We start from the raw sequence: 25,553 nt of genomic DNA, 5'->3' as shown, positions 1-25,553 counted from the left end.
ACTTTCAGCTCTAAGCTTTCAGAGATGTTACGGGCAAAGAATTCTCCTATGCCCTATTAACAACCTCCTGTCACTGCTTTTCACGCTGTACTGTCTCGTCTTACTTTGCTTTCCACATCTCCATTCTAGAATGGTGAAAATGGGATCAATGAGCATGCAGATCACCTCGTTCTTCCTTGTCTCTGCAGTGACTGCGAAAACCTAGAGAAAATCAGGGGAGAGCTCCAGCAAAAGCTGGAATTCAGTGAGCAAGAAGCCTCACATCTGCGTCGGAGTAACACTGAACTGCAGCTGAAGGAAGATTCAGCCCAAGGGGAAAAGGTAGAGCAGCAGCTGGCAATGGAGAGAGCACATCATGACCATGAGCTCCTGTGAGTGTTAAAAGCTTTCTCTGGGCAGGGGTGAGCACTGCTAGAGCTTAGGTCTCTACACATTGCAAAGGAAAAATGTTGTCCATTCATTGTCTGTAGCATAGAGCTGTGAGGGAGTACACAGGCAGGGCTGGGAACTGACATCAGCATAGCTGCCTCCTTGTCCTTTTTTATATTCCTTTAAAAAATTAATTTAGACCTGACCGGAGTATTTATGACAGTCATCAACTGAAACAGATCATTCAGATTGAATTTAAGGAAAGAAATCAAACCATTGTGATGATCACGCAGTAGAACAAGTTACTCAGAGATGTTGTTTAGATTCCACCCTTGGGAATTTGAAAGATGCATCAGATAGAGCCTTAATCAATCTGGACTGATCCCATAGTGATCCTCCTTTGAGCTGAAGATCGGGCTGGCATCCTCCTGGGGTCCCTTCCAACCTGAATCGTTGATCCTATGATTACTGGATTGGAAATTAATATGCATCCTCTCCCAAAATAGATTGCAAGCTCTTTAATTGCTGAAGGTGAGAACAATTTTGAGAAGTATGTTTTACCCAAAGATCAGCTTTGCTGTCTTTTATCCACTGTATCAAAAAGGAGAGCTAACAAGCAGGAAGCTGCTAGGTTAAGAATATCCAAACTTTTTGGAAACACTCTGTGATTTCTGAAAGCTTGTTCTGCGTTCTCAGTGATGAATGTTTCAAAGACTGATACAACTTTAGTTAAAACATTCTAGCATTTTTTACGTGTAAATAAAAGTTAGTGAAAATCTTTTGAACTGCTATATTTAGTGAACAGTGTGTAGTCTTTGTTTTGCAAACATTAACGTTTTTGGCATTAAAAACCTGTTGCCTCTCCCCTTCTCTCAAGTCTGAAGGACTTAGCTGCACTTGAAGCAAAACATTCGTTGTTACAGAGTGAATTGATAGCAGCAAGGGAGAAGCTGGAGGAATCACACCTTCAGAGGGGTCTGCTGAAGCAAGAGAAACATGAGCTTACAGTGGCACTGGAAAAGGTATGGACAACTTATTCCTAAGTAACACTTGGGAAGTGTTAGGGAGATGGTGTTCTTACAGCAAGATCACCACAGGTGCTGTTTCAGAGAAAATAGCATTCTCCTTCTTGAATAATGCTGTGATCTGCACAGGCTCTGTGGTGGACTTAGTCCCCACACTTGTTAGGAAGATCCGACTGGTAATGTGTCAAGTATGTCAGAGAGACAAAGGAGATCTGGAGTTGCTCCTTGGAGTCAGGGCAATTCCTGTCTTTGTTTTCATGTTGCTGTTTTGTCTCTTCAGGCAGAGAAATCAGTAGCAGCATTGACAGGGGCTCAGAATAAGTTGAATTCTGAAATAGCTGATCTACGTGTTGCCACAGCAAAGATGAGCAGTATTAATGAAGCTCTTGCACTGGATAAAGTGGAACTGAACAAGCTTGTGTTGCAGGTGAGCAGAGTTTCCAACAATGCAAGGTGTTCACCTCCAGCTGCTCGATTCTTTTCAGACTTTGTGCCTTCAGACAGTATGACTGGCTGAATATGAGATGTTCATTTTTCTGTCCAAGCCAAATCTTCTACAATCCTTAACTGTGTTTTGTTTTCTCTGTGCATCTGTGACTGTAGCTGGAACAAGAGAATGAACTTCTGTCAGATAAAGTGAATGAGATGGAGAGGGCAAAGGACTCTGAACAGGAGAAGATGACCTTGTATAAAAGAACAAATGAAGAGCTTTGTGCAGAGAAATCCCACCTGGAGGAGCTGCTGAAGAAAGCAGAGGAGCAGCAGGAAGGGCTGCAGATGCAACTGAGAGTACTGGCAGAGGAAAAGGAAGAAACCCAGGAGAAACTCAACCAGGTGAGGTCAACAGTCTGGTTCTTCTGGGTGGGCATTCGTCTGCTTGGCTGAAGAAAGCTGCATCAGCTTGGTTCTGCAGTTCTTTAGTCAACAAGGTGCTTGGTAGTACTGGAGATCAGAAGACTCTGTTTATTTGCTTTTGGAAAGGGGTTGATGGCTTGCAGAGACTGTAATCCTGAAGGATTGAACTGTCCTTCATTTCTACAGATTATTTTGATCCACTCTTCTGCATTAGTCCCTTTTCTATTTTTTTTTATAAGCTCCAGGGATATAATTGTTGTTGTCCAGGCATCTGAATGAGGCTACCACTGTTATTGGTGGCAAAACAAGCAAACGTTGAAGCTCTTCATCTTTTTCTGAAGCAAGAAAGGGCTGTACATTTCCATTTATATTTTTATTGTGAAGCCCACCACTTCCAGAACTCAATTTGTTCAAACCTGGGGGCGGGGCAGAGCTGCAAGTTAATGTCTGCTGTCTTGTACTGCTAAGAAAGGGATTGGCATCTTGCTTGTACTGCTGAAATTATGTTTTAAGAAATAAACGTAACTTTGAATTGTTAGAGCATTGTTAGGGTTTGAGGAAGATGAGAAGTGGATGAACAGACAAAATAGTTTTCTCTGGACTGACTGTTTTTGATATACTGGAGAGAGAGAGCTTGGGAGAATCATATCATTGGGGAGTTTTTTGTCATTTTAATGACAGTTTTGTAATGTGCAGTCATGGGTAGTGGGGGATAACAGGAAAATGTTATTTTTCTCATGATCAATTCTGTATTAGATAAACTTCAAGTATGAGGTAAGTTATTTGGCAAATACAAAGCAGAGATGGTACAATGCAGAAAATAGCTTAAAAATCATGGTTAATCTCCAAGCTTCATTATCAGCAATATATATTAGGCAACTTTTTTTTTTATGTAAACCAAATGAACAGTATGGCAATGAATGACTGTAAACAATCTCTTTAGCCATGTCAGCCCCATAAATTGCTAAATGACAAGACTCACCAATGCTTCCCTGGCTCACGGCATCCAGCTGCTATACAAACTAAATTAAGTGTCACTTTGTGGGATTTCATTGTTTTGTTGGAGGTGGTTTTTTTGTTTGTTTGTTTTTTAAGGAGAAACCATTTTTAGTTTTGTTCTCTTCATCCAGCAAAGTTGTATTTGCTCAGACTTAACATTTACAGCATGATAGGGATTCTGAGAGAATTTAGCTTGCAAGGTAGCAGTTCTGGAAGACGCGGGATTTTTGCATGAAGACACATAATCTGGGGTCTGTATGTTTGTCCTCAAGTAGCTGTCTGGTCTCAGCCAAGCCGGTGTGGCCCTACGTGTCACTTCCAAGTCTCAGTGCCTTTTGGCAGCACTGAATACTGGTGCTGTATACAGCAGATGCTCTTAGGCTTTCAACCCACACTGCAGGAATTCTTTCTCCTCTAACCGATTCAGAAGTGACACTGGTTGGCTCTGAGCACGTATTCAGAGAAATGACCAGAAATATATTTTATCCTGCTTTCAGGTTTACCGCCAGCAAGAGTCAGCTAGCAGTGGTTTGGAGCAGTTGCGCCAGCAGTCCTCTCGCCAAGAGGATGCAGTGGCCAAGGTGTCCAAAGAGAAGGAATTCCTGGTGCATGAGAAGGCTGCCCTTGAGGTGCGACTGGCAGCTGTGGAACGGGACAGACAAGGCCTTTCAGAGCAGCTGGCAGAGGCCAGGTAAAGGCAGGGAGGAGGCCCTAGACAGGACATTATTTAATGTCTGTAATTACAAAGGTGGTAATCATTACACCAGGATTTATTGCATCCTGTACGCTTTCCAGATGGCTTTACCTTCCTTAGACTGAAAATTGAATAATCTTGAGCAAAATCTTGAGGGGGGAGGAAGAAAATGTATCATGATGTGTGTTATTTTTGTGACAGCTAAAGCTAACGCAGTCCTAGGCTCGTGTTCGTGCCCCCTTGCACATCACTGCATGAAGTCTGAAGCAAGCCAATCCGATTCCTCCATATCTGGGACCTTGGCTCTGCACTGGGAAATAACTCTGCCATGCCTTCTTTGCTTGCATCCAGATGTTTAGTGAGCCTGAAACTTCTCTCTGTTTTTTTTCTTCTTCTGCACATTTCAACAAAGATATTTAGGATTCAAGACTACTATACATCCTGAGTAGGACAACATCATTTAGAGTGAAGCTAAAGGCTTATGTTGAAGATCTTGAGAGCGTTATGCTTCTAATCTAACTCTTGTTAACTGTGATGCAGGACCTCGGTTTAGTTATATCGGCAGCAGGCAAGTTTATTTTGAATCCTTGGCAGTCCTTGGGAATTCTTTGTTCACCACTGGGTCCTCTGTACCTTTCCACATGGCCTCCAGAGACGGCCATCATGGAGATGTTATGCAGGGAAGGAACAGACTCTGTCCTTGTGCTGTATCAGGCTGCTGAGATCGTGTGACAAATCCTGTGTTTTGCCATAGAAATGCACTGAGATGTTTGTCCTTCCTCCAAAGTGGTTTTTAGAAGATTCCTGAACTGCAGCTATACAAATGATATTTTAGAGATTGTCACGTGCCTGGACTTTTACACTTGGCTGTTCCAGAGTATGTTGCTATCAGGGCTGACGAATGCTATTTCAACACTGATTCTTGAGAGCTGCTTCTTCTGATCTCCAGCTTCTTATTCGATCCAACTGAATTGTTTTGTCAGATTGGCTGTACTGCTTGTCTGCAGCTTTTATTGCTGGTTCAACCTCCAGAGGAGAGTGCAGCCAAAGCTGCAGGGTGCGATATGGAGAATTTTGAATTTGAGCTCTGCAGTAACACTGGTGTTGTTTTCCATGTTTTATCAGTGCATAGGTGAATGGAGGACAGTCACTGTTTGTATGTATCTATTCTGCCAGAAAAACAGAGAGATTGGCAGCAGATACTTTCAGAGAGACTTTATTAAGATGTTCAGTCTTTTTTTTTTTTTTTTTTTTTTTCCAGTGACAGCATCAGTAAAGAAGAAGAGATTAAGAGATTATAACATTAGTTATAAAGAACCTTTGGCAATAGATAAAAGCATTACCCAGAAGAATAAGCAGTTAGTCTCATCGGGCGATGATCTCGAGCCTTTTGCTGTCCCCGTTTTGGACTCTTATCTTTCCTGTTTTAGAGGCTGACTTCTGTTTACCTTTCAAGTGTAGTACATTCAATTTATGCTGCCGGATATTGGCATGATCAGACATTTTTTCTATTGTACATTGAAGTAATCAAGTGCTACTTTGCTGGGGTTTATTGCTTTATTACTCGCAGCATGCCTCTTTACCTCTAATGATGTCATCCTGATTCCATCCCTGTACTAATGAAACAATGCTGTGTACTGTAAGATACTGGCACTCGGAACAGTGTATTAGAGCAGAGAAGTAACTTCAGCTTCTGATTTGAAAATCCTGCATGTCACTCATAGCAGCTTGATGAAGTCTGTGTATGTAGCAGCTTGTATCTGCAGTACTACATCTTCCATTTTAAAGAATGATGAACTGTTTGGGCTGCTGAATGCTTAGTTAGCAACACTTAATGAAAAATAATGTTTATCTTGAACTTTTAGCAGTTTGAACTGAAGGTTTATTTCTTATCTCTCCTTTCAGATAGTGCTTCAGCTGTTAGAATTCTTAAAAATGCAGCTACAAGCATGAGAGGTTACTCTGCCATCTGGTTATCCCTTTTAAATATAGGGAGTCTGGAAAATTACCTGCATATGTCTATGCTATGAACAGCAAAAACAGTCACCAGTGAGCCAGGAAAATGCTCTTTTTTTGCTGTGTGCTTCTACCTCATCCTGCAGAACAAGTCTGAAGTGCCAGTGGGATCAGAGCTGTGAACAGAGGATGGGCTTTTGATTTTTAACACAGCTACCGTCTGTTACAGATAGCAACTTAGGATTTGGCTATTGAGATCAAATTAAGCTGTATTTTCTGTATTATGCTAGGTTGTAAGTAAAATTTGGAGGGGCCTACATTCCTATTTTAAATGGCAGAAATGCTTTTTGTCCATGAATTTCCACACAACCCATTTTCCATGTTGGGATCCTGTTCTCTGTTCCAATTCTCACTGGAATAATTCCCTGTGGATGTCAGGAGCAAGAATCTCATTTCTTTCCATGTTTACAACATGTAGGTCAGCGAAGGACACCCTGGAATCCAGCCTGTTTGAGGCTCAGCAGCACTCATCTCACTTGGAGATCACCAAGAGTCAGCTTGAAATCCAACTTCATACAATCATTCAGGCTAAGGAAGTGATACAAGGTGAGAGCCTCGTGTACTTTGCATCTGGTGTGCATTTGCAGTGCAATGCTGAGGAATGAAGAAAATGCAGAGAGAGCCCTTTTGCTCTGAAATTAAAATGGTGTAAGGCTAGCAAATTCAGAATAGTTTCTGTAGGCGTTGCTTTTCTTGCCATTTGCCATGTTTGCAGGGGAAGTGATGTGTCTTCAATATGAGCTGGAAACAGAGAGATCTCTAATGAAGCAGGAACGGGAAAACATGGCACAACGACTCATTCAGATAGAACAGCAGCATAACAATACCCTGAAACTTCAGCAAACTGATCATGAAGTGGAAATAAACAAACTCCTACAAGACCTGGTAGGAAATGGTATTCTTTTAATTCTTCAAGCGAGCTCTGTGAGATTGCTTCTGCAGAATTGTTGCCTGAGTGTGAGAAATGGCAGTAATTATCAGCTGTCAGAAGCCACACGCTGCTAGGCCAGGCAGTAGAGCCAGTGGCTCATGCTTGAAGGCATGTGAGGGCCCACATGATTTTGTTGGGATGGTAAATGCAGCCACAGATTTGTTATGGGCCTAAGACAAATTGAACAGAATGTTGAGTGAACTCCACCCAAAGCCACAGTGAAGTGGTAGGATCTCACCAGACTCCTGTCTACCATGAAGTAGACTCAACATTCCTGCCAACTGCAATCCCAGTAACTTCTTTTATCATTTTGTGATTGACAGAGGCTTGGACTTAAGGCATGTGGAACAGGCTCCTTGTTCCTGTAGTTCAATTCACAGCCTGTCTTGTGACTAGGGCATCAGGATACTGGCCTTTTTCTCATCCTACAGTCAGTCTGCATCTTTTCAGTGATTACCATGACATTGAATCCTGAAAATAGAAGATAGAGATAAATCCTGAGATGGTTGGAAACAGGCAGCCATCAGAGAGGAGAACTTAACATCTACTTTTCTTTTTCTTGCTGACATGCTCTTTTATGTTCCTTGATAAGGCACAAGGCAGCTATAGTGTGCTGTTCAAGTGGAATTACGTGGGAAGGGTGGGGATTTACATGTTTCACATGTTATGTGAGACTTCATCTTGAGGTCTTTTCCTTCACTTATCAGGCAAGTGAACGAGAAGGGCGCCATTTAGAGCTACAGGAGATGCTGGAGCTCTGGGAAAAGGAGAAAGCAGAGACAGAAGGACAGCATGAGAAGAAGCTGTTTCATATGAAGGAGAAAGTTGCTACCATGCAAGTTCAACAAGAAGAGGAACGAACTAGGTTTGAAAGTGCCAATCAGGAGGTAAATATGAAAGCAGGATTTGTGTTTTTACTCGGCTGCGTTACTAACTGTTCTCTTGGCACTGCATGTCTGGGTAGAGATGTCTCTTGGATGCCCTTCTGTGAAAAGGATGCCTTAGCAATCACGAGACCTCTGTGCTATGAAGGATAATGCCTGTCACACAGAGTGTGAGCTTAAGAAGGCCAGGAAGTCCACTGAAGGCCTGCAGATAGTATGAACACCATAATCACGTCTCACAGTGGTGAGCTGAAGGAAGCCACCTGTACAGAAAGGACAGAACTATGGGAACTAGCTGGTCATCGGGATGTGAGAACATGCCTTGTATGTCCCTGTTTTCCTGAAGTGTTTTCTACTTTGAATTGTGTAAAGTGAAATGCGTGCAGGACTGTCTTTGGCAGTAGGAATGAAATATTTCTGAGCAGTGTATAACAGATGGCCTCTCAAGTTTTTCTTTCAGAAGTCACTTGCTGGTAAACTGTTTTGTGTCTAGATCTTTTGTGCCAAAGCAAACCTGTCATGCACTGAGAGTCCTCCCGGTGTTCTACCCGGATTCCTTCTTAAGCAGACTGTCTAGGAATGGCAGCACCCCCATTTGTGTCTGCCAGTACTGGAATGATAGGGCCAGCTCTCAGAGGTGACCATATGCGTCTTAAAACAGGAATTTTCACCAAGCCCCACTTACAATACATGATTTTTCTGAAGAAGCAACTTCCTTCATCCTCCTGCAGGCTTGTATGTTCTTTACTGCTGAGTGCGTGCAAAAGCCCCTATTAAAAGACAAACAAGACATAATGGACGACAAGGAAAATGCCATCACCACCACTAGGAAAGTGCCATGCATTTTCCTATTAGGTGATTCAGATTTTGTTGAAGGTTCAGTCCCAAATGGCCCATGTTTATGCTACCCCTCCATATGACTTTGAAATCTGTGCCACCGAGTGGATAGATAGTGACCTAAGAGATGGGCATCATATTGCTCTGAGACTGTGTGAGCCCATCAGCCTTCAAATCATTGAAGGACATGCAGATTTCTTCTGCGGAGATTCAACCTGTCTTCTCTGTATTTCTGTGCAGATCTTGACAGAGAAGGAGAACGAGAAGAAAGCTTTATTAGAGACGCTACTCCAAACTCAGGGAGAACTAACAGCAGCCTGCCATCAGCTTGAGCAACTCAGGCAGGAGGTAAAAGAGCAGCAGGAGTATGAGCAGGTAAGTCTCACTAGTAGGGCAGGTAGAAAGTTCAAGCAGTTGGTGACTGAGCATAAGCTCAGAGAGGGGCTGCTAAAGCCAGGTTACAGAATGAAAGGCAATAATGAGGAAATGGATCACAAGTCCTGGAACACTGAAAGCACAGAGCCTGGTAAGCAAAAGGAAGGATGGGTTGCAGCAGAAATAGAGATGGTTTAAAAAGCAGAGAGCAATGGACAAATGGATGACATTAAAGTAGAAAAAGGAAACCCGCAGAGCTTATGGCAAGTCCCAGCAACTTGCTCTGCGTTTTGGTTACAGAACATTACAGAAAAACTGCAAGCAGAGCTACAGGAAGCTCACTGTAAGATCAAGATGGTGGAGAATATGCACAAGGAAGAAATTGAAAACATCAGAGAGGAAAAGAATATCTTTCTTCAGCAGAGGGATGATCTACAAAAACAGGTGACTGAAACAGCAAAAGGTACTTGAGTCATCAAGTAGGTGGTGCCTTCACTAATTGTCTTTCTACTGCAGAACAGACATGCAGTTGTTCCTCTGACTGCCATCGTACTGTAGTGTCCATCTCAGCTGGTGTGAAGGAGACCTACTGGTCATCAGCTGCTGCCCTGGACAGATGGGCTAGTCCTTTCATTTGTTTGCCACTGATCATCAGAATGGATTTCTGCTGATCTTTACCTGGTAGCCTTGTTTTTTTTAAGGTGCTTCATGAGGTGAACATTGTGTCCCTCTCCACGTTTTTCAGACAAATCGACTGAATCTGATACTCACATAGAATGAGATTTAAATCTGTTCTTCCCTTTCCTCATAGTAATATGGTTCATACAGAGACAAGCTGTAGTCTTTGACTGCTCCGTTACGTTTTACTGCAGGTAGAAGAGCTGACATCTCAGCTAGCAGCCTCTGAAGAGTCCCATCAAGCGATTGGCCATAAAGCTCAGCAAGATCTGAGTGAGGCACAAGAGTTGTCCAGGCAGAAGGTATTAGAGGTTGTACACCTTCAGAAAATCTTGGAGGAGGAGAGGGGCCAATGGGAAGAGGTGGAACATCAGAACAAAGAGCTGCAGGTGTGCCTGCAGTCCTTAGAGGGGGAAAAGAGTCGATGGGAAGAAGTAGAACGTCACAACACAGAATTTCAGGCTTCGCTGAAGGCTCTAGAGAGCGAAAGAGACAGGTAATTGAAAGCCTGCAAGGCTCTCTGTTCTATTTAATGAATTCCTTCTTATAGATCTTTTCATATGCAGGTGGATGTGATACCATTTCCTTAAAATGCAGTTCAGAACTATCCATGCAGAACCACTTCATTCTTTTGATATCATGTTTCATTCTCTTTTGTTTTCATCTTTCAGTTACGTTTTTTTTTCTGAAGTAGTCTTTTCCTTAGAAGAATGTATTTCTATCAGGTCAACATATAAATACTGTTAAACTTTCAGAGATTCAAACCCATAACATTCTAAGGAAGAAGGATAGGCTGCAGTATAATGGGCTAAATAGATCCACCAGCTCCACCTTGAGTCCAGTATACTTTAAACATTTATTTAAACATTCACAATCGTTTCATTCTGATACTTTTTGGCTGGAAGAAGGCATCTTGAAATGGGAATTTCAAGCTCAGCCGAATTCCCTTCAGAATGTGCCTTCAGAGGCACACAAGGATCAAGTATGTTTTTCATTGCTATCTGTTTCTTCATTTCTCAAAATAACCTACCAGGCATTTGGAGGTACTCAAGCAGGGTCCCTGCTAGCTCTAATGGTTACTGATGTTAATGACTGTCCAAGTGTTGCAATAAAGAAGATTTCACCTGATCAAGCCTTGCCAGTCTTCAATGCATCTTTTCATTGAAGAGAGGAGAAATAAGAGGCAGTGAGCTCTTGCTTTTCCTCTGAGGGATTCTATATCTTATGAGGATCCGAGTATTTCCTCCAAACTTCCATTACCACTTCTGTCTTTATTTCCCTCACTGAACTTAATAGTGGTGCTGGCAAGTCCTGTGAAACTCTCTAGATATCACCTTGCTGTCAGTTGTTGTTCTACTAGGATGTACATTTTGGGGAAACAAATTCTCTCTTTATTGACAAAATCTCTTCGAGTCTCATTAGTGAAAATAATATATTTTCTCCTTCCGCATCATCTTCATTTATTTTGACTTTCTAAGCTACATGGTATCACTGTTTGCACCATGGTCCTAGTCTTAGCTTCTACAAGTTGTTTGCTGAATCAACGATCTGAGTGCCATTTTGGTCTGGGGAACATGAGGAAAGTTCCCCGCTTAAATCATATATTGAATAAACATCAACCTTAATGGTCCAGTGTTTTGAGCCCTTAATTCTCCTATGTCTTGCTCGTTTCATTATTACCTGTCTGTGAAATCAGCTTTTTAGTAACTCATGGCTCATTTAGAAAGACTGGGGAAATGGAGACACCTGTGGCCAGTCTATTGCTTTGGTAGATTTTTCTGGGACTCAACTGTTTTAAGGATACCTATTACAGGCCAGCGAGCCTCACCTCTGTGCCTGGAAGACTATGGAACAGATCTTTCTGGAAACTATGTTGAGGCAGATGCAAGACGAGGAGGTGATCTGAGGTAGCCATCGCAGCTTCACCAAGGGCAGGTTGTGCCTGACCAATCTGGTGGCCTTCTGTGATGGTATGACAGCATCAGTGGATAAAGGCAGAGCAATCAGTACCATCTAGCTGGACTTCTGCAAGGCCTTTCATATGGTCCTGCACCACATCCTTCTCTAAATGGGAGAGAGATGGATTTGAAAAGTGGGCTATTCAATGGACAAAGAATTGGTCGGATGGTTGCAGCCAGAAGGTTTTGGTCAGCAGCTCTGTGTCCAAGTAGAGGCTGGTTACGAGTGGTGTTCCCCAGGAGCCTATCTGGGGACTGGTGCTCTTTAACATCTTTACCGGTGGCCTAGATAGTGGGATCGAGTGCATCCTCGGCAAGTTTGTGGGTGACACCAAGCTCAGTAGTGCAGTTGGTACATTAAAAAGCAACACCATCCAAAGGGACCTGGAAAGGCTTGAGAACTAGACCCACATTAACCCATTGAGGTTCAACAAGGCAAGCGCAAAGTGTTGCACCTGGGTGGGGCTATCCCAGGTATGTGCACAAACTGGGGAAAGAACTCTTTGAGAGCAGCCCTACAGAGAAGGACATGTGGGTCCTGGTGGGTGAAAAGGTGGACATGAGCCTGCAATGTGTTCTTGCAGCCCAGAAGGGCAGCAACATCCTGGGTGTTGCATCAACAGAGAGGGGTGGCAGACAAGGTGAGGGAGAAGATTCTCCTGCTCTGTCCTCATGAGGCCTCACCTGCAGCACTTATACCACGCAGGTTGTCATGTATGTTTCTTAGGCCCTTACTGCTATGAGGGTGAGGTAGAGAACTGCTTCACCAAAGACCATCTTCTGTCTGTATTTTCCGTGGTATCCAATCCTTTGCTGTACATTTAAGAGAATTGTTGTGAGCTCGACTGCATGGAGCCACCCACATAGGAGGGTAAGAAGTTATACTGTGGATATTAGACATTTATAAAGATGCATTATCCATAAACACATTAAAAATTGCACATTCCCCTTTTCCATGGAGATTTTAGTCTTATGTTCTCTAGTTGAGAAGAACTAGAACCAGTGGTGAATAAAGCTGCTCCTTATTACCACCTATATTGCAGAGTGGCAGAACGTGAAATTGTATCTGTGGATATCCCTTCTAATGTCTCTCATTTAAGTGTTTCAGTATATGTGCTCCCATATTGTCCATATCCCCATCTCAAAAATGTATTAAATTTAGCCACTAATTAGCTTTTCTCTGTGGAAATGAGTGTAGTAGGTGCATGCTTTGCTGTGATTGCCTACCTGGCTTAGGACCGAACAAGCAGTCTAGTTGTTTAGGTATACCTCAGCAGACAGCAGTTTTAGCCTTGGTGATTCAAGTTTAAAGAATTTATTAGATCTTATACTATGAGTAATGAGTTGCATGTTCTCTCTTTCAGGCTATCTCTGTCTCTGGAACAGAAGGAATTGTGCCTCAAGACCTTGGAAGAAAACAACCTTGTCCAGCAGAACGAGGTGTCTAAACTCCATTCTGCTATTCAACAGGCTCAGCAGCTCCACTCAGACCACAGAAGAGAAATACAAGAGCTCAACAGCCAGGTGTCCTATCCACTAAGCTTCCTCTTACCCAGGGACATTGAATACTACTTCATTTTGTAGGTTTCAGCTTATTTCCCCTTCCAGCAATACACACTTCTGTGTTCTGCCTAGAGGCTGCACATGGAGGTGAAGGCTGGATTTGCTATATTTTCCTTGTGTTGCTCCCTGTTCTCTCATGGTTCAAGGCATTAAATCTCTAGAGAGCAATAGAAGACTCCTTTGGAACTTCTCAGTACCTATGTTACAAATGTCCCCCAACAGTGGGAATCTACCTCTGTAGGTCATTGAGTGATCTGATGACATAGAAGTGGTTATCACAGTTTGTGGAAGGCACTTCCACCTCAGCCAAGTTCATCTGGCGTTTTGGAGATGCACAGTAAGGGATGGTGACTGACATCTGTTTACTTCTAGGCACCCCTGACAGCCTCACCTCTATGCAGGGGTGCTTGATCTGGCATCTTGCCCTGCCAACCCCCTACTCAAACACACACTGCTTCATTTCTGAAGTTGGAAAGAGTGATGGCTTTGCCGTAATGTTGTGGATGGGGAAGCTTCCTTTTGGCCCCTTAGCCTCCAGGCATCTGTTTCTAGCTCGTTGTCTGCTTTGCTCAGTCTGAGTTCTTGTGTGTGTGTTTGGTGTTTTGTTTTTTTTTTTTGCCTTTGGTTTCCAACATGGTGTTGGAATTTCTTCTTTGTTCTTCTCCCTACTTCTTTCTCTGCTTTCTCAACAGCAGCTCTATCCCTGAGGCTCTGTGCATCTGTGTTACAGGTACAGACACTGCAGGAAGTGGTGCTGGAGAAGGAGGCTAGCCTGGCAGCTCGGGAGAAGCAGCTGTTACGGGATCTGGAGGAGTCTCAAGCAGGCGAACGGTGCTTGAGGGACTCTTTGCACGTGCTGGAGGCTGAGATGGCCGAACTTCATTTGAGGCTTTGTAGCACAGAGAACAGAGCAAAGGCATTGGCTACAGAGTGCCAGCAGGCTAATAACGCCCACTGTGAAGCCCGGTCCCAGCTGGACAAATTGCACTTGGTTCTTCACCATGTACTGTGTGACAGCACTGAGAAAAGCAGAGACTTAGTCACATGGAGTTCAGGCAAGTGTGGGAGGAACGAGAATTACATAGAGTGCTTGGGGATGGAGGAGAATATGGAGGGGAGGTTTTTTGCAATCCTAATAGATTGATCCTTTCGGTTTGGACTGTCTCAAGCATTGGGAAGGCTTGAAAGCCAGAGGTTTCTGCAGAGAGACAAGTCCATATTGGTACGTGGAGAAACCAGTAGTCATGAGGTGCATGTGTATTCTTTTCTGGGACCAGTACTCACACTAGTGTGCTGCAGAATAATCTTAGCCTATGACATGACTTGCTGTAACGTAAACTTCAGTACAGCTACAAAGGTGCTGCCACCTTCTGCAATGTATAAACAGATCTTGTTGGAGACCTCCAAATTAAAGCATGAAACTGAATGGCTTCTCTCTTCAGAACAGGATCGTGTTTGGAACCTAACTGTTTCTCAGGCCAAGGACCTCCCTGTAGAGCTCATGGTGGACAGAGTGGCAGCAGCCCTGCAAGACCTGCGTCAGGACCTGAAGCAAACTCAGCAAGATCTGGTAATGTGTCTCTGTAGTGCACCTAGAAGTCCTGTCCCTTTGCTGGACTGAGCTGAGAAGCAGAGTGCCAATGCCAGAATGGGTTTAAATTCTTGTAGGCCAGGTTTGCTTGCTGTCACAAGGAGAAAGGACAATCATATTTTCTATTACTGTCCAACTGCCCCCTCCCACCTTGGCTATTTCTGCCTCTAGCTTTTGTACCTCCTTGTCTCCTGCCAGCAGTGGCTCTATGAACATACAGTGATCTTGCCTCTTCCAGAATGATGCTGGGAAGAAAGTGCAGGACCTGGAACTGGAGCTGAGCAAGAGGCAAGCTGAGAGGGACCACTTCAGTGCCTGCAATCAGGAGCTACAGAAACAGCTGGCTCAAAGCCAGGAAGGTACAGCTTCTTTCCAACCCACTGAGCCAATCCTGTCTCACTGGAAGGGTTTTCTGATACCACACAGAGGAACAGTGCTGCAGTGCCAGGAGATGAGAGGGTGGAGAAAAAGCAACAAGCATGAGACTTGACCACAGGACACATGGCACTGCATCCAGTGCTATGGCTGGTGATGGGTTTGCAGCAGTGATGCCTTTCAGGCCCTACAGAGTAGGTGTAGCTTGATTCCTCATATGTCCTTCTCCATGGACGCTAAAAACTCCAACTTGCTAAAAACATTATCTTTGTCGACTTCCTTTTCCTCTTACATTGCCATTTTACTGAGCATCAGTTCCATGTTAAGCTATTTGGTTACTGTAATTGCCAGCATGTGCTTGCTTTCTTTTCTGCTGTATTTCCAAGTTTTCTGGTACCTAATGCTCCTGCAGTCTGATATTTGAGCTCCAATCTGTAGCAAACATAATTTCTTGCTTCCCTAGCAATTTCTTACTTATGTTTTTGGTCATGTTTCCTTCAGATTTATCTACAAACTGTTTTTCATATGCAACTAGTTACCCCTTAATCTCCAGGCCTTCCCAGAGCCTCCATGGCTGTTGGCCTCCTGTATCATACCAGGCAGGCATATCTTCTCCTGTCTCTGTCACTGTTTTTTCACTTTCCACATTAGAATTGCCTTTTGGTCTTCTTTTCTTGTTTTCCATGCCTCAGACTGCAGGTACAAGGAAGTGTGAGCATCCCTAGAAGTCTCCTCATGTACTGCCTTATGCTCACATAGTAGTACCTTTAACTATTCAGTTATTTCTTTGTGTTAATTCTGTGAGATGGAACTGATGATCGTTTTCACAGTTTTCCAGGCCTTACATCATCCCTATTTCTGGAATGTTTGTATTGTTGGTTCTTTCTGATTTATTATAATTTATCATATGTGGTAACACCTTCTGTACTTTCAATTCTGCCATTGAATAGAATGTTTTTTTTTCTTCTTAGTTCCTGCCTAGTAGTTTAGTCTATTTCTACAGTTCTATCTCTTTGTATTCTTCAGTTCCTGTGTGACTGTAAACTTCCGTGCTTCCAGTCTCACTACTAATATGAATCTCAATTATTCTTGTTGTGCTGTCATCCCACTACCACAGGATATTGTTTTTCTCTACCAGTGCACAGTGTATTACCCAAGCATTCTTTTGGAAAAAAATTCCTTAAAGTGCATCTTCAAGCACAATATTGGCACGTGTCCTCTTCTCTAAAGCCTCGTATGACTTTCTGATTAATTAACTGTGTCACAGTCAGTCTTCACTTATAATTCTTGTTTCCCTTGCCTAATCCTAGCTCTTTATCTTTAGAGCACTAGACCTTTCACTCGCTGTCCCTGTCCTTGTTTCATCAGTAAGGGTTCTATCTGATTCTAATGCTGTTGGTGACCTGCTGCTGTGTCATTAGCCTTAGCCTTTTAACATGCAGAACAGCAGATGTATTTTCATATTCTGAATCTTGTCACTTTCATGCTTCCATTTTTCTCTGGCTGGAAGGTTTTTAATTATGTCTGTTTTGAAAATTCATATGGGTTTGAGGTCTAAAAAACACAGACAGGTAAGGGAAAAATTGTTATTTTCTCTCTAGGTTACAAATTAGTTTGATTTTACTTTTCACCTTTTCCTTGATCTTTGCTCCTGTAGAGACACAGATGGCAGAAGGCAAGAAGAACTTTTTACAAGCAGCCTTGCAGGCAGAGGCTGCTGCTCTGAAGAAGGAGGCTATGACACTACATCAAGAGGTGGCATCTTTGGAAAGGAAACTTGAGAGCACTGAGAAGCAAAAAAAGGATGTGCTGGTATGTCTAACAGATGCCATGAAGGGCAGTTTCTAGCTTTTTTTTTTTTTTTTTTCCCATCTATTAATAATTTTAAGGAACTATTTTTTTTTTTTCAGTGGAGAGTTGGTTTTCGGTGATGCTATAGAAGTTTTGTCCAAATCTGAGAAGATGCAGAGTATACAAATGCTAACTAAGTCTCTTTCATTTACCTTCCTTCCATTCGTTCTATGTTTCCTAAACTTGTTTTCCTGTAGCCCCTGTAGCTGAGTTAGCAGGATCAACACCTTGAGTAAGAGGTCAGTCCAGAAAGTAGAGAGAGCCAATATCACAAAATACAAGGGCAAAAGAACAAGATTTATATAAGTGATCTTCTTATCTTAACTTTTCTGATAGCGTTCTTCTGATTAAGGAGAAAAAGATACTGGAGTCATATAAAACTTATGATGCAGGTTGTTCATTTTCTGCAGTTCTGAAGATTTCTGCCACTAAAACTTCTGTCTAAGTAACTTTCAAACTTATGTTGCGTGGTTTGAGTCCAAATACAAGTTTAAATTCAGAAGTATCTGGACTTGAAGGGTAGCACAGGACTGATCTCCAACTCCTTGGAAGGTAGGGGACAGTCACTCTTTTTTCCAGCAGAAGAACACAAGCCATCTGTTGAAGCCAGTGACTGAAAATGACAGGAGGTTTTTCTTACAGCAGAGGACACCTGTTGAACTTGCTGCCAAATGGTCTTGTCAAGACAGCAGGCCTGTCTGTACAGGAAGGGTCTAATTACAGTTCTCACAAGCTGAAACACTGCTGGGGTTGAGGATGGGAATATCATCTAAATCCATCATCAAAAAAATTGGTTATGGCCAGTTTGCTAAATTCAGTACAGTTCTCAAATATATGTGTTGGTGTTGTTGGGCTTGCTTTTTTTTTGGGGGGGTGAAAGGGAAAACCAATTGAATAGGTAGAAATTTCTACTAAAAGTTCAGACTGCAGCTCTTGACTGCCACCAAAGTGGGAGTTTGAATCTAGTATGAAAACAAATCTATATAAATATAATTACTGCATCTTTTTCTCCCTATGTTGCAGCATGAGCGGGACAGACTGCAAGCAGTTGAAGAAAAACTGATGTGGGAGATAAATCTACTTCAGGAATCAATCACAGCCTCAGAAACACGAGCAAACACAGCAGCAGATATGAATCACTCCCTCGAACAAGAGCTACAAACTACATTATCTGTCTTGCAAACAAAAAATAAGGAAGTGGACACTCAGCGGGAGAAAATCCAAGTGCTACAGAAAGAGGCAGCAGATGTAAAAGCTTTGCAGGAGAATCTTACTCAAATGAATGCCATCCTGTCAAAGAGAGAGGGAGAAATGAAGTTTTACCAGGAACAGATGAGAATGCTGGAAAGCCAGAAAGAAATGCATAAAACTACTCTAGATCAAGTTATTAAGGACATAAAAGAGAAAAAACAGAAGACAGAATCCCAGCAAGAACAAATACAGGAGTTAGAGAAGCAGCAAGAACTACAGAGGACTGCTATAAGCAAAATGAGCAAAGACCTGGAAGACAGAGATAAGAAGATCAGATCCCAGCAAGAAGAAATATGGGAGCTGGAGAAGCAACAAGAACTGCAGAGAACTGCTATAGGCAAGATGACTAAAGACCTGGCACACAGAGACCAGGAGATCACATCCCAGCAAGAAGAGATACGGGAGCTAGAGAAGCAGAGAGAACTGCAGAGGGCTGCTGCAAGTAAGATGAGCAAAGATCTAAAGGAGAAGGATGGGAAGATAAGATCCCAGCAAGAACTGATAGAGGAGCTAGAGAAGCAGCAAGAACTGCAGAGGACTGCCCTAGGCAAAATGAGCAAAAACCTGGAGGAGAGAGATCAGAAGATCAGATCCCAGCAAGAACTGATAGAGGAGCTAGAGAAACACCAAGAAATGCAGAGGAATGTTGTAAATAAGATGAACAAAGATCTGGAGGAGAGAGATGGGAATGTAAGTTCCCAGCAAGAACTGATAGAGGAGCTGGAGAAGCATCAAGAACTGCAGAGGGCTGCTGTGAACAAAATGAACAAAGACCTGGAGGAGAGAGATGAGAAGATCAGATCCCAGCAAGAACTAATAGAGGAGTTAGAGAAGCAGCAGGAACTGCAGAAGACTGTTGTAAGCAAGATGAGCAAAAACCTGGAGGACAGAGACCAGAAGATCAAATCCCTGCAAGAACTAATAGAGGAGCTAGAGAAGCAACGAGAAATGCAGAGGTCTGCTGTGAGCAAGATGAGCCAAGACCTGGAGGAGAGAGACCAGGAAATTAAATCCCAGCAAGAAGAGATACAGGAACTGGAGAAGCAACGAGAACTGCAGAGGACTGTTGTAAGCAAGATGAGCAAAGATCTGGAAGAGAGAGACCAGATGATCAAGTTTCAGGAAGGGAAGCTAATAATTCTAGAACAACATGGTACATCACAGGTGAGAAGTTTGCTAGTGGATCTTGATCAGTTGAAAGGGAACTTGAAGGAGAAAAACTTAGAGCTGATGTCTCTAAATCAGCAGATCAAAGAACTGGAGATGGAGAGAGAAGAGGTGAAATCTTTGCACACAAGCCTTGAACAGCTCAGAGCAGATCTTAGGGATAGAGAGAATGAGTCTGACTCTCAAAGGGATCAGTTAAGATTCTTTCAGCAGTACAAGGAGCATCAAGAGGAGTACCTGCAAGAGCTTCAGGATAAAGTAGAAAAAATGACACTTTCCTTATCTAAAAAAGATCAAGAGCTTGAGTCACAGCAAAAGCAAATCCAGGAAGCTGAAGAAGTCATGGAAAAGAAGTTGAAGATTGTTTGCGACCAACTGGAGCAGACATTAGAAACCTTAAATGAAAAGGAAAGACTCCTAGACATCCAAAAGCAACAAACAAGGGAATATGAGGGAAAAACAGAACAGATGAATGTCTTATGTAGAGACTTAGAATGCTCTAAGGCGATTTTGAGAGAGAAGGATCTAACGATTGAATCTCAGAAGGAACTGATTGAGACCTTCCGAAAACAAGAAAAAGACTCTATGCAGCAGAAAGAAATTCTGCAGCATCTTAAAGGGTCTTTAAAGGAACAAGAACAGGAAACTCTATCCCTTAGAAAGCAGTGTGAGGCATTTAAAGAAATGGAGGAAAAGCACAAAACTGATCAAGTGATTCTTCAAGAAACAAAAATGAGTCTGAAAGAAAGAGAAAGAACGATAGAGGTTTTAGAGGAAGCTATCTCTAAGCTTCAACAACAAAATGACGATACGATGATGCAGACTGCAGCTATAGTGCAGAAACTAGAACGTGCTGAATCTTCCCTAGCAGCTAGAGATCAAGAGATAGCATCTCTGAAAGAGCATGTCCAGGAACTTCAAGAACAGAAGGAGTCAGAAGCTAAACAGGCCAAAAGTCTACAGCAGGATCTAAACAAAATGAGCAAAACAATAAAGACAAACAACTTGGAGATTCTCAAACAGTCAGAGCAGATTAATGTGTTTCATATTCGTGAAGAAAGTATGAAAGTAGCACTAATGTCTTGCCAGAATCAAGTGAGTCTGCTTGAGGAAGTGGTAAGAAAGAGAGATGAAGACAATGAAACTCTTCTACAAAAACTCCAGCAGCGAGAAGAAGAACTGAAGACCTTGCAGAATCTCCAGCTTATGCTATCTGAGAAGAAAGAGGAGATTAAACATCATGGAGAGGAAGAGAAGTTCCTGGAAGAAGCTTTGCATGGGAGAGAACAGGAGACAAAGGCTCAAGGTGAGCAAAAAAAGTTAGAAGATGAGGAAATAAGAGGTCTTCATGAAGATCTCCAGCATGTTCAGCAGACTCTGACAAAGAAGGATGAAGAAATCAAATACCAGAGAGACAGAGTCAAGTATTTAGAGAAAACTCTGACAGGGAAAGAAAAAGAGCTGAGGAGGCAGAGTGAACTCTTGAAACAATTAACATCAGCTCTGGATTGGAAAGATGAAGGGGAGACTCTAAAGAAACAAATCCAGAAACTCCAAAAATGGGAGGAAGAAGAAGCAGAGAAGAGGAGGGTTCTCCAAGAGAGAGACCAATTCTTGAAAAGGCAAAAAGAACTAGCTCAACAACTGGAAGAGGAGAGGAAAGTAAAGGGGGAAGAATTGAAGCGTGTGATTGCTATTTTGAAGCAGACTGAAAGTGGAGAAATCGAATGGAAAGAGAAGGCACAAGCACTGACTCTTGCCCTTTCTAAGAGTGAAATGACCAATGGGACTTTGAGGGAAGAAATAGCCATCCTGCAGAGTATGGTTTCAGAGAGGGACAAGGACCGGTTTCATCTTCAGGTAGGTGATGTGACTGGTCATCAGTCAACTAAAACGTCTGTAAAGGATTCTAATGTTGTTTCCCATAAATATTTACCAGCTTGGCCAAAGAACCTATGATTTCAGTCAGTAGGCTAGCCTGCCTGTGTAGCACAGGCCACAGACCGTTCACCTGCTACAATTTTTTCCTGTCAAACCCAGAACTACTGAAAGAACTACAGAGCTTGCTGTTAAATCAAGTCCAAAAGTTAGGGATTAGTAATCAGTTCTGCTGTCCAGGCAAGTTTAGCCAACATGGTGTGGTTAGGATTTGGCGTGGAGACAAAAGGGCACAGCTGACCAAACTAATGTGCTAAACTTTGTAGAATTTTTTAAAGATGGCTGAGGAGCACCAAAGTGACAGTGCTGAGTGTATTTCCAGAGATCTGCTGTTTCTGACCAAGCACATTCTGTTTACTTGTGAACAAGCAAGAAGTTGTTTAGTTACTAGCCACGTGATTGTGTAGTGGTCCTATGCAGAGCATGTAGGAACATATATTGCTGTTTTGACCTGTCAGGAAGGAAAGAAGGGACTTAATGATGTCCAAGCCTGAGGCTGGTCACCCTCTCTGACATGCTAATTTGGTCCCTCTAACCTTTATGTGATGACTGTTCACGTAATGTCTGTGTACACCCAGGAGGCTATTGAAGGCGGTGAGAACCTACCGTGGCTTTTGGAGAAGAAGGTCCTATGGCAGCGGCTGGAGTGTCTGCAGCAAGCAGTTGCAAGGCTGGAACATGAAAAGTCTGAGCTGAAGCAACTCAATGCTGAGCTCAGGATAACTCTTGAGCAGGTAAAAAAGGCTTTCACTGTCTCTGCAGTGCATACAGTCCTCTAGAACTCAGTTCATTTCCATATACAGTCCTTCAGGGTCCTCTGTTTACTTCCCTCTCCCACGTGGAGACTCAGTTGCAAATTTTCTTTCTCCACTGACACCTCACTGCTTTCACAGATGAACATTCACTCAGGTCCTGCTCTTCTTGCCCTGGTGTCACCTTGCACTTGCATTTGATACTCATGTTAGGAACTTCCTCTTGCTCTTTCTCTTCCATAGTCTATATCAAGTGCTTTTTGCCTCCAACTTTCTGTGATGTGATTAAACAGTCTCTGCACAGAAGTCTCCTCAAAAATAATGTCCTGGGATCTTTTATTTTTTTTTCTTTGTTTGGTGGCTGGTTTCTGTGATTCTTTCTCCTATCCAATGTGCAGGTGGAACATGAACGCAGGAGACTGAAGAGAAGTTGTAGTCGCCAGTCACAGCCAAGTGCAAACAGGTTTTCTTTCTTGGAATCTGATGAGGACAAGATGCCTGCTTCTAGAAAGGTGTGAACAGAATCTTACTTGGTGAAAGAAGGGTCTGGCCATGCAGAGGAACTATGACAAATTCCTGTGGCAGCATTGCTCTCCCCTCACCCGCCACCACATAAACATAATGTAAATCTGACCCTGCCCAGACTGAAGACTAAAAAGAAATCCTTGCATTTTCTTCACAGGAGGAGGCTCGTGCTCTCTGCAATCAATTAGCTGATTTACAGAATCAGGTGAGGAATAGAAAAGCTGTCATCAAAAGCTGCTGTAGATGCACTGCTGAACACAACTTTGCATGATGTTACAGCGCAAGTTTTGTTTGGCCGGGTCCCAGCTGTCAGGAAGTGAGTACAGCAGGCAGTGGAAATATCCAGGTAGCTGCATTAGTTGGCCACAGATGAACAAGGCTGTTAATGTGGGCTGGTCTCTGACTTACCAAGTCAGGCATGGTGGGTGATGGATTTCAGGAAAATCAGAAAATTGAAACTTTCCTGCAGCCAGAGAGCATTTTAAGGATGTTTCTTTTGAGCCTTGCTCATCCTGTCAACTGTTCCTGTTTTCCCTTGATTCGATAAAAGGGGAGCTTGCATCTTATCAGAGTTCCAGGGGTGCAAGACAGTGGCCAAGCTTATAGCTGTCATACAGCCATTAGTCTCGTATTGTTGTTCTGTGCTAATCATGGTCCCACTACTGGATTGAGTCAGAGACCTAAGCACTATAAGAATATTTTTTGTTTTATCAATGTAAGCACATACCTTTCAATTACTGAATGCTATTGCACCTTTTCACAGCAGTGCTGGCAGTACTAACAGGTTGCTAGACTTGTCCTCCACTTAGAATCATAGAATCAGAAGGTTGGAAGGGACCTACAAGATCATCTAGTCCACTTCTATGAGTCAGGTATATCTGACTCTAGGTCATCTAGGAGATCTAGGTCTCCCCAAGGGTTTGAATCTTCACAGGTGATAAAAGCAACAGGTGTACATAATACTTCTGTGGCTAAAGTACATACTCCTTAGTTCTGGAAAGTAAGCTGAGCGTGCTGCTGAAGCCAGCAAGTTATCATGAGCTCTTGCTAGGAAGCTTCAGTGGCTGAAGTTCTGTTATTAGAGAGAACTGATTGAACTCCTTTTCCTTTTGTGACTGTTCTATCTGCATGCATTGTGGATCTACTTCAGCAGAAAAATTAGTGTTCTCAAAGAATAGATCTTAGCTTATTAATGGATCAAAGAATAGATCTTAGCTTATTAATGAAGGCAGTCTGTAGCTCTGAGAGACAGCAAAACTGCAACTAGATCTCCTGTTTCCTGGCAGATGCTTTAAGCAGCAGGCAGCTGCTTCTCCCACTTGTGTCCCTGGATTACCTACCAAGGTGTGGGAGGGTTTTTCTGTCTTTAAACCCCTCTTTCACAAAGATGTCCTTGTTATTTCAGATACAAGGTCAGATCTGTCCGTCTCTGAAGTGGTGTGGTTCCCTCTGGTTCTTTTCTCATGTTAGCTGTTAAGTTTTTGAGCTGTATCTGAACAGAACAGTTCTTCAATACCTCACTCCAGAGCAAGCAGTCTTTTCTTGTGACATTGGTGTAACCAGTGGTCCTTCTGCTAAGGAAAAAGCATGTGGAGCTAAGGTGACAGTTGCCAAAATTTCTCTTGAAAAAAGAGTTGCATTACTAAATCCTGTAGGAATCTTTTTCTTTGCTGTGCAGATGTGCCAGTATTGTATATGCGTGCAGCATGAGAGAAAGGAATTTGTATTGTTGATCATCTAAGTTCAGTTCATGTTGACTTTGGAATCTGTTACTTCCCATTCAACAAGGACAAAGTGTTGGCCAGGACTGGAATTAGAGGGTGCTTCCCTGACAGCTGGTTCCACTGAGCTAAGGATGCTCCTACAGTGTGGGTTTCTCTGAACTCAGCCTTCTGCCTCTTTCAGGTGACTCTTCTGCAGCAGCAGTTGGCACAAGAACGAAAATACAAGCAGGACTATATTGAGTGTTGTGCAAAGACCAGCCAGGAGCTGTTGGACCTTCACCAAGAGCTGTCTTACTCCCTGGAGACTGTGGTCAGGGAGCCCAGAGCTGCTGTTCTGGAGGCAGAGACTCAGAAGCTGGATCGATCTCTGAACCATACCTTGGCACTGATATCTCTGGACTGTCGATCTCCTGAGAGACAGCTGTTGCACTCAGCAGTGAGATCCACCACAAGGGATGGCCTGAGGTAACAGGAGCAGTGTGCAGCTAGAGCTGAGTTGGAGACCTGCATTAGCAGGTGATGAGGTGACTGGTGCAGAGCACGGGTACTGAGGTAAGAGAGAAGTTTGGAGCACTGCAGGGTCTCCAGCAGCAGTGGTGGGACAAATCTGATGCTGGCTGGCATGGATGGGGTCAGGGCATAAGCCTGACGAGAAGGTCAGCCGCCGCCTTCTTCCGAAGCACTCCATCATGGCATGCCTCACCAGCCTGCAAGTGGCTCTCCAAGTTAGGTTATTCCTGTCAGCTTCTGAACTGTTTACACAGACTTTTTCAATAAACTTATTTCCTCAAAACACTGCACCTTTCCTGATCTATGTTTTTCCCCTATTACGTTCTTCAAAGCCAAGTTTCATGCTTAGATGGATCAATTTCTTTCTGGATTTGGCGTAGTGATAAGCAGTATTCTCTGTCCAAACAACTGGGATACTTTGTTATTATTTCTTTGTTGTACTGGGGCAGCTGCACTGTTGCAGTGTTCCTGTCTTGTACTCTTGCCAGGAATTATCTTCTGGTGTAGGAAGTCGGCGTGCAGTTGGTTGGTTCTGTTTGCATTTGATAAATTACTTAGTGACTGAAATGTTTTGATGGTTTATTTATTAAAAAAAAATTGCTGGAGGACTAACTTATTTCAGCAGCAAAAAAAAAAGCAAGTGGTAGGTAAATATGTGGCATAGGGAAAAGTTATAGTAGCTTTT

At 42.9% G+C, this 25,553-nt stretch overlaps 1 protein-coding gene across 4 annotated transcripts in view; it reads left to right on the top strand.

Annotated features, from left to right (window-relative positions):
• CEP250 (centrosomal protein 250) overlaps positions 1 to 25,153 on the top strand; it is a 33,646-nt gene extending 8,493 nt beyond the window's left edge. For 3 of the 4 annotated variants that reach the window (XM_085241493.1, XM_085241494.1, XM_085241496.1), the window contains exons 11-31: positions 189 to 371; positions 1,247 to 1,391; positions 1,675 to 1,821; positions 1,998 to 2,228; positions 3,746 to 3,939; positions 6,377 to 6,504; positions 6,674 to 6,843; positions 7,597 to 7,776; positions 8,851 to 8,985; positions 9,286 to 9,429; positions 9,858 to 10,159; positions 12,986 to 13,145; positions 13,915 to 14,239; positions 14,627 to 14,754; positions 15,014 to 15,134; positions 16,808 to 16,962; positions 18,025 to 21,279; positions 21,936 to 22,091; positions 22,508 to 22,621; positions 22,792 to 22,839; positions 24,540 to 25,153. In XM_085241493.1, the coding sequence (XP_085097619.1) occupies positions 189 to 371; positions 1,247 to 1,391; positions 1,675 to 1,821; positions 1,998 to 2,228; positions 3,746 to 3,939; positions 6,377 to 6,504; positions 6,674 to 6,843; positions 7,597 to 7,776; positions 8,851 to 8,985; positions 9,286 to 9,429; positions 9,858 to 10,159; positions 12,986 to 13,145; positions 13,915 to 14,239; positions 14,627 to 14,754; positions 15,014 to 15,134; positions 16,808 to 16,962; positions 18,025 to 21,279; positions 21,936 to 22,091; positions 22,508 to 22,621; positions 22,792 to 22,839; positions 24,540 to 24,827 (6,709 nt within the window). In that variant the 3' untranslated portion in view covers positions 24,828 to 25,153. Of the gene's footprint in view, positions 1 to 188; positions 372 to 1,246; positions 1,392 to 1,674; positions 1,822 to 1,997; positions 2,229 to 3,745; positions 3,940 to 6,376; positions 6,505 to 6,673; positions 6,844 to 7,596; positions 7,777 to 8,850; positions 8,986 to 9,285; positions 9,430 to 9,857; positions 10,160 to 12,985; positions 13,146 to 13,914; positions 14,240 to 14,626; positions 14,755 to 15,013; positions 15,135 to 16,807; positions 16,963 to 18,024; positions 21,280 to 21,935; positions 22,092 to 22,507; positions 22,622 to 22,791; positions 22,951 to 24,539 lie in introns of all 4 variants that reach the window. The other variant, XM_085241495.1, reaches the window with a different exon arrangement.
• The last annotated feature ends 400 nt before the right edge of the window (positions 25,154 to 25,553 follow it).

Source organism: Meleagris gallopavo, chromosome 22, assembly GCF_905368555.1.
Source record: "Meleagris gallopavo chromosome 22, MGAL_WU_HG_1.1, whole genome shotgun sequence".
Classification (NCBI taxonomy): Eukaryota; Metazoa; Chordata; class Aves; order Galliformes; family Phasianidae; genus Meleagris; species Meleagris gallopavo.
The sequence above is the reverse complement of the archived record's forward strand: the minus strand, read 5'-3'. Positions and strand labels throughout refer to the sequence as shown.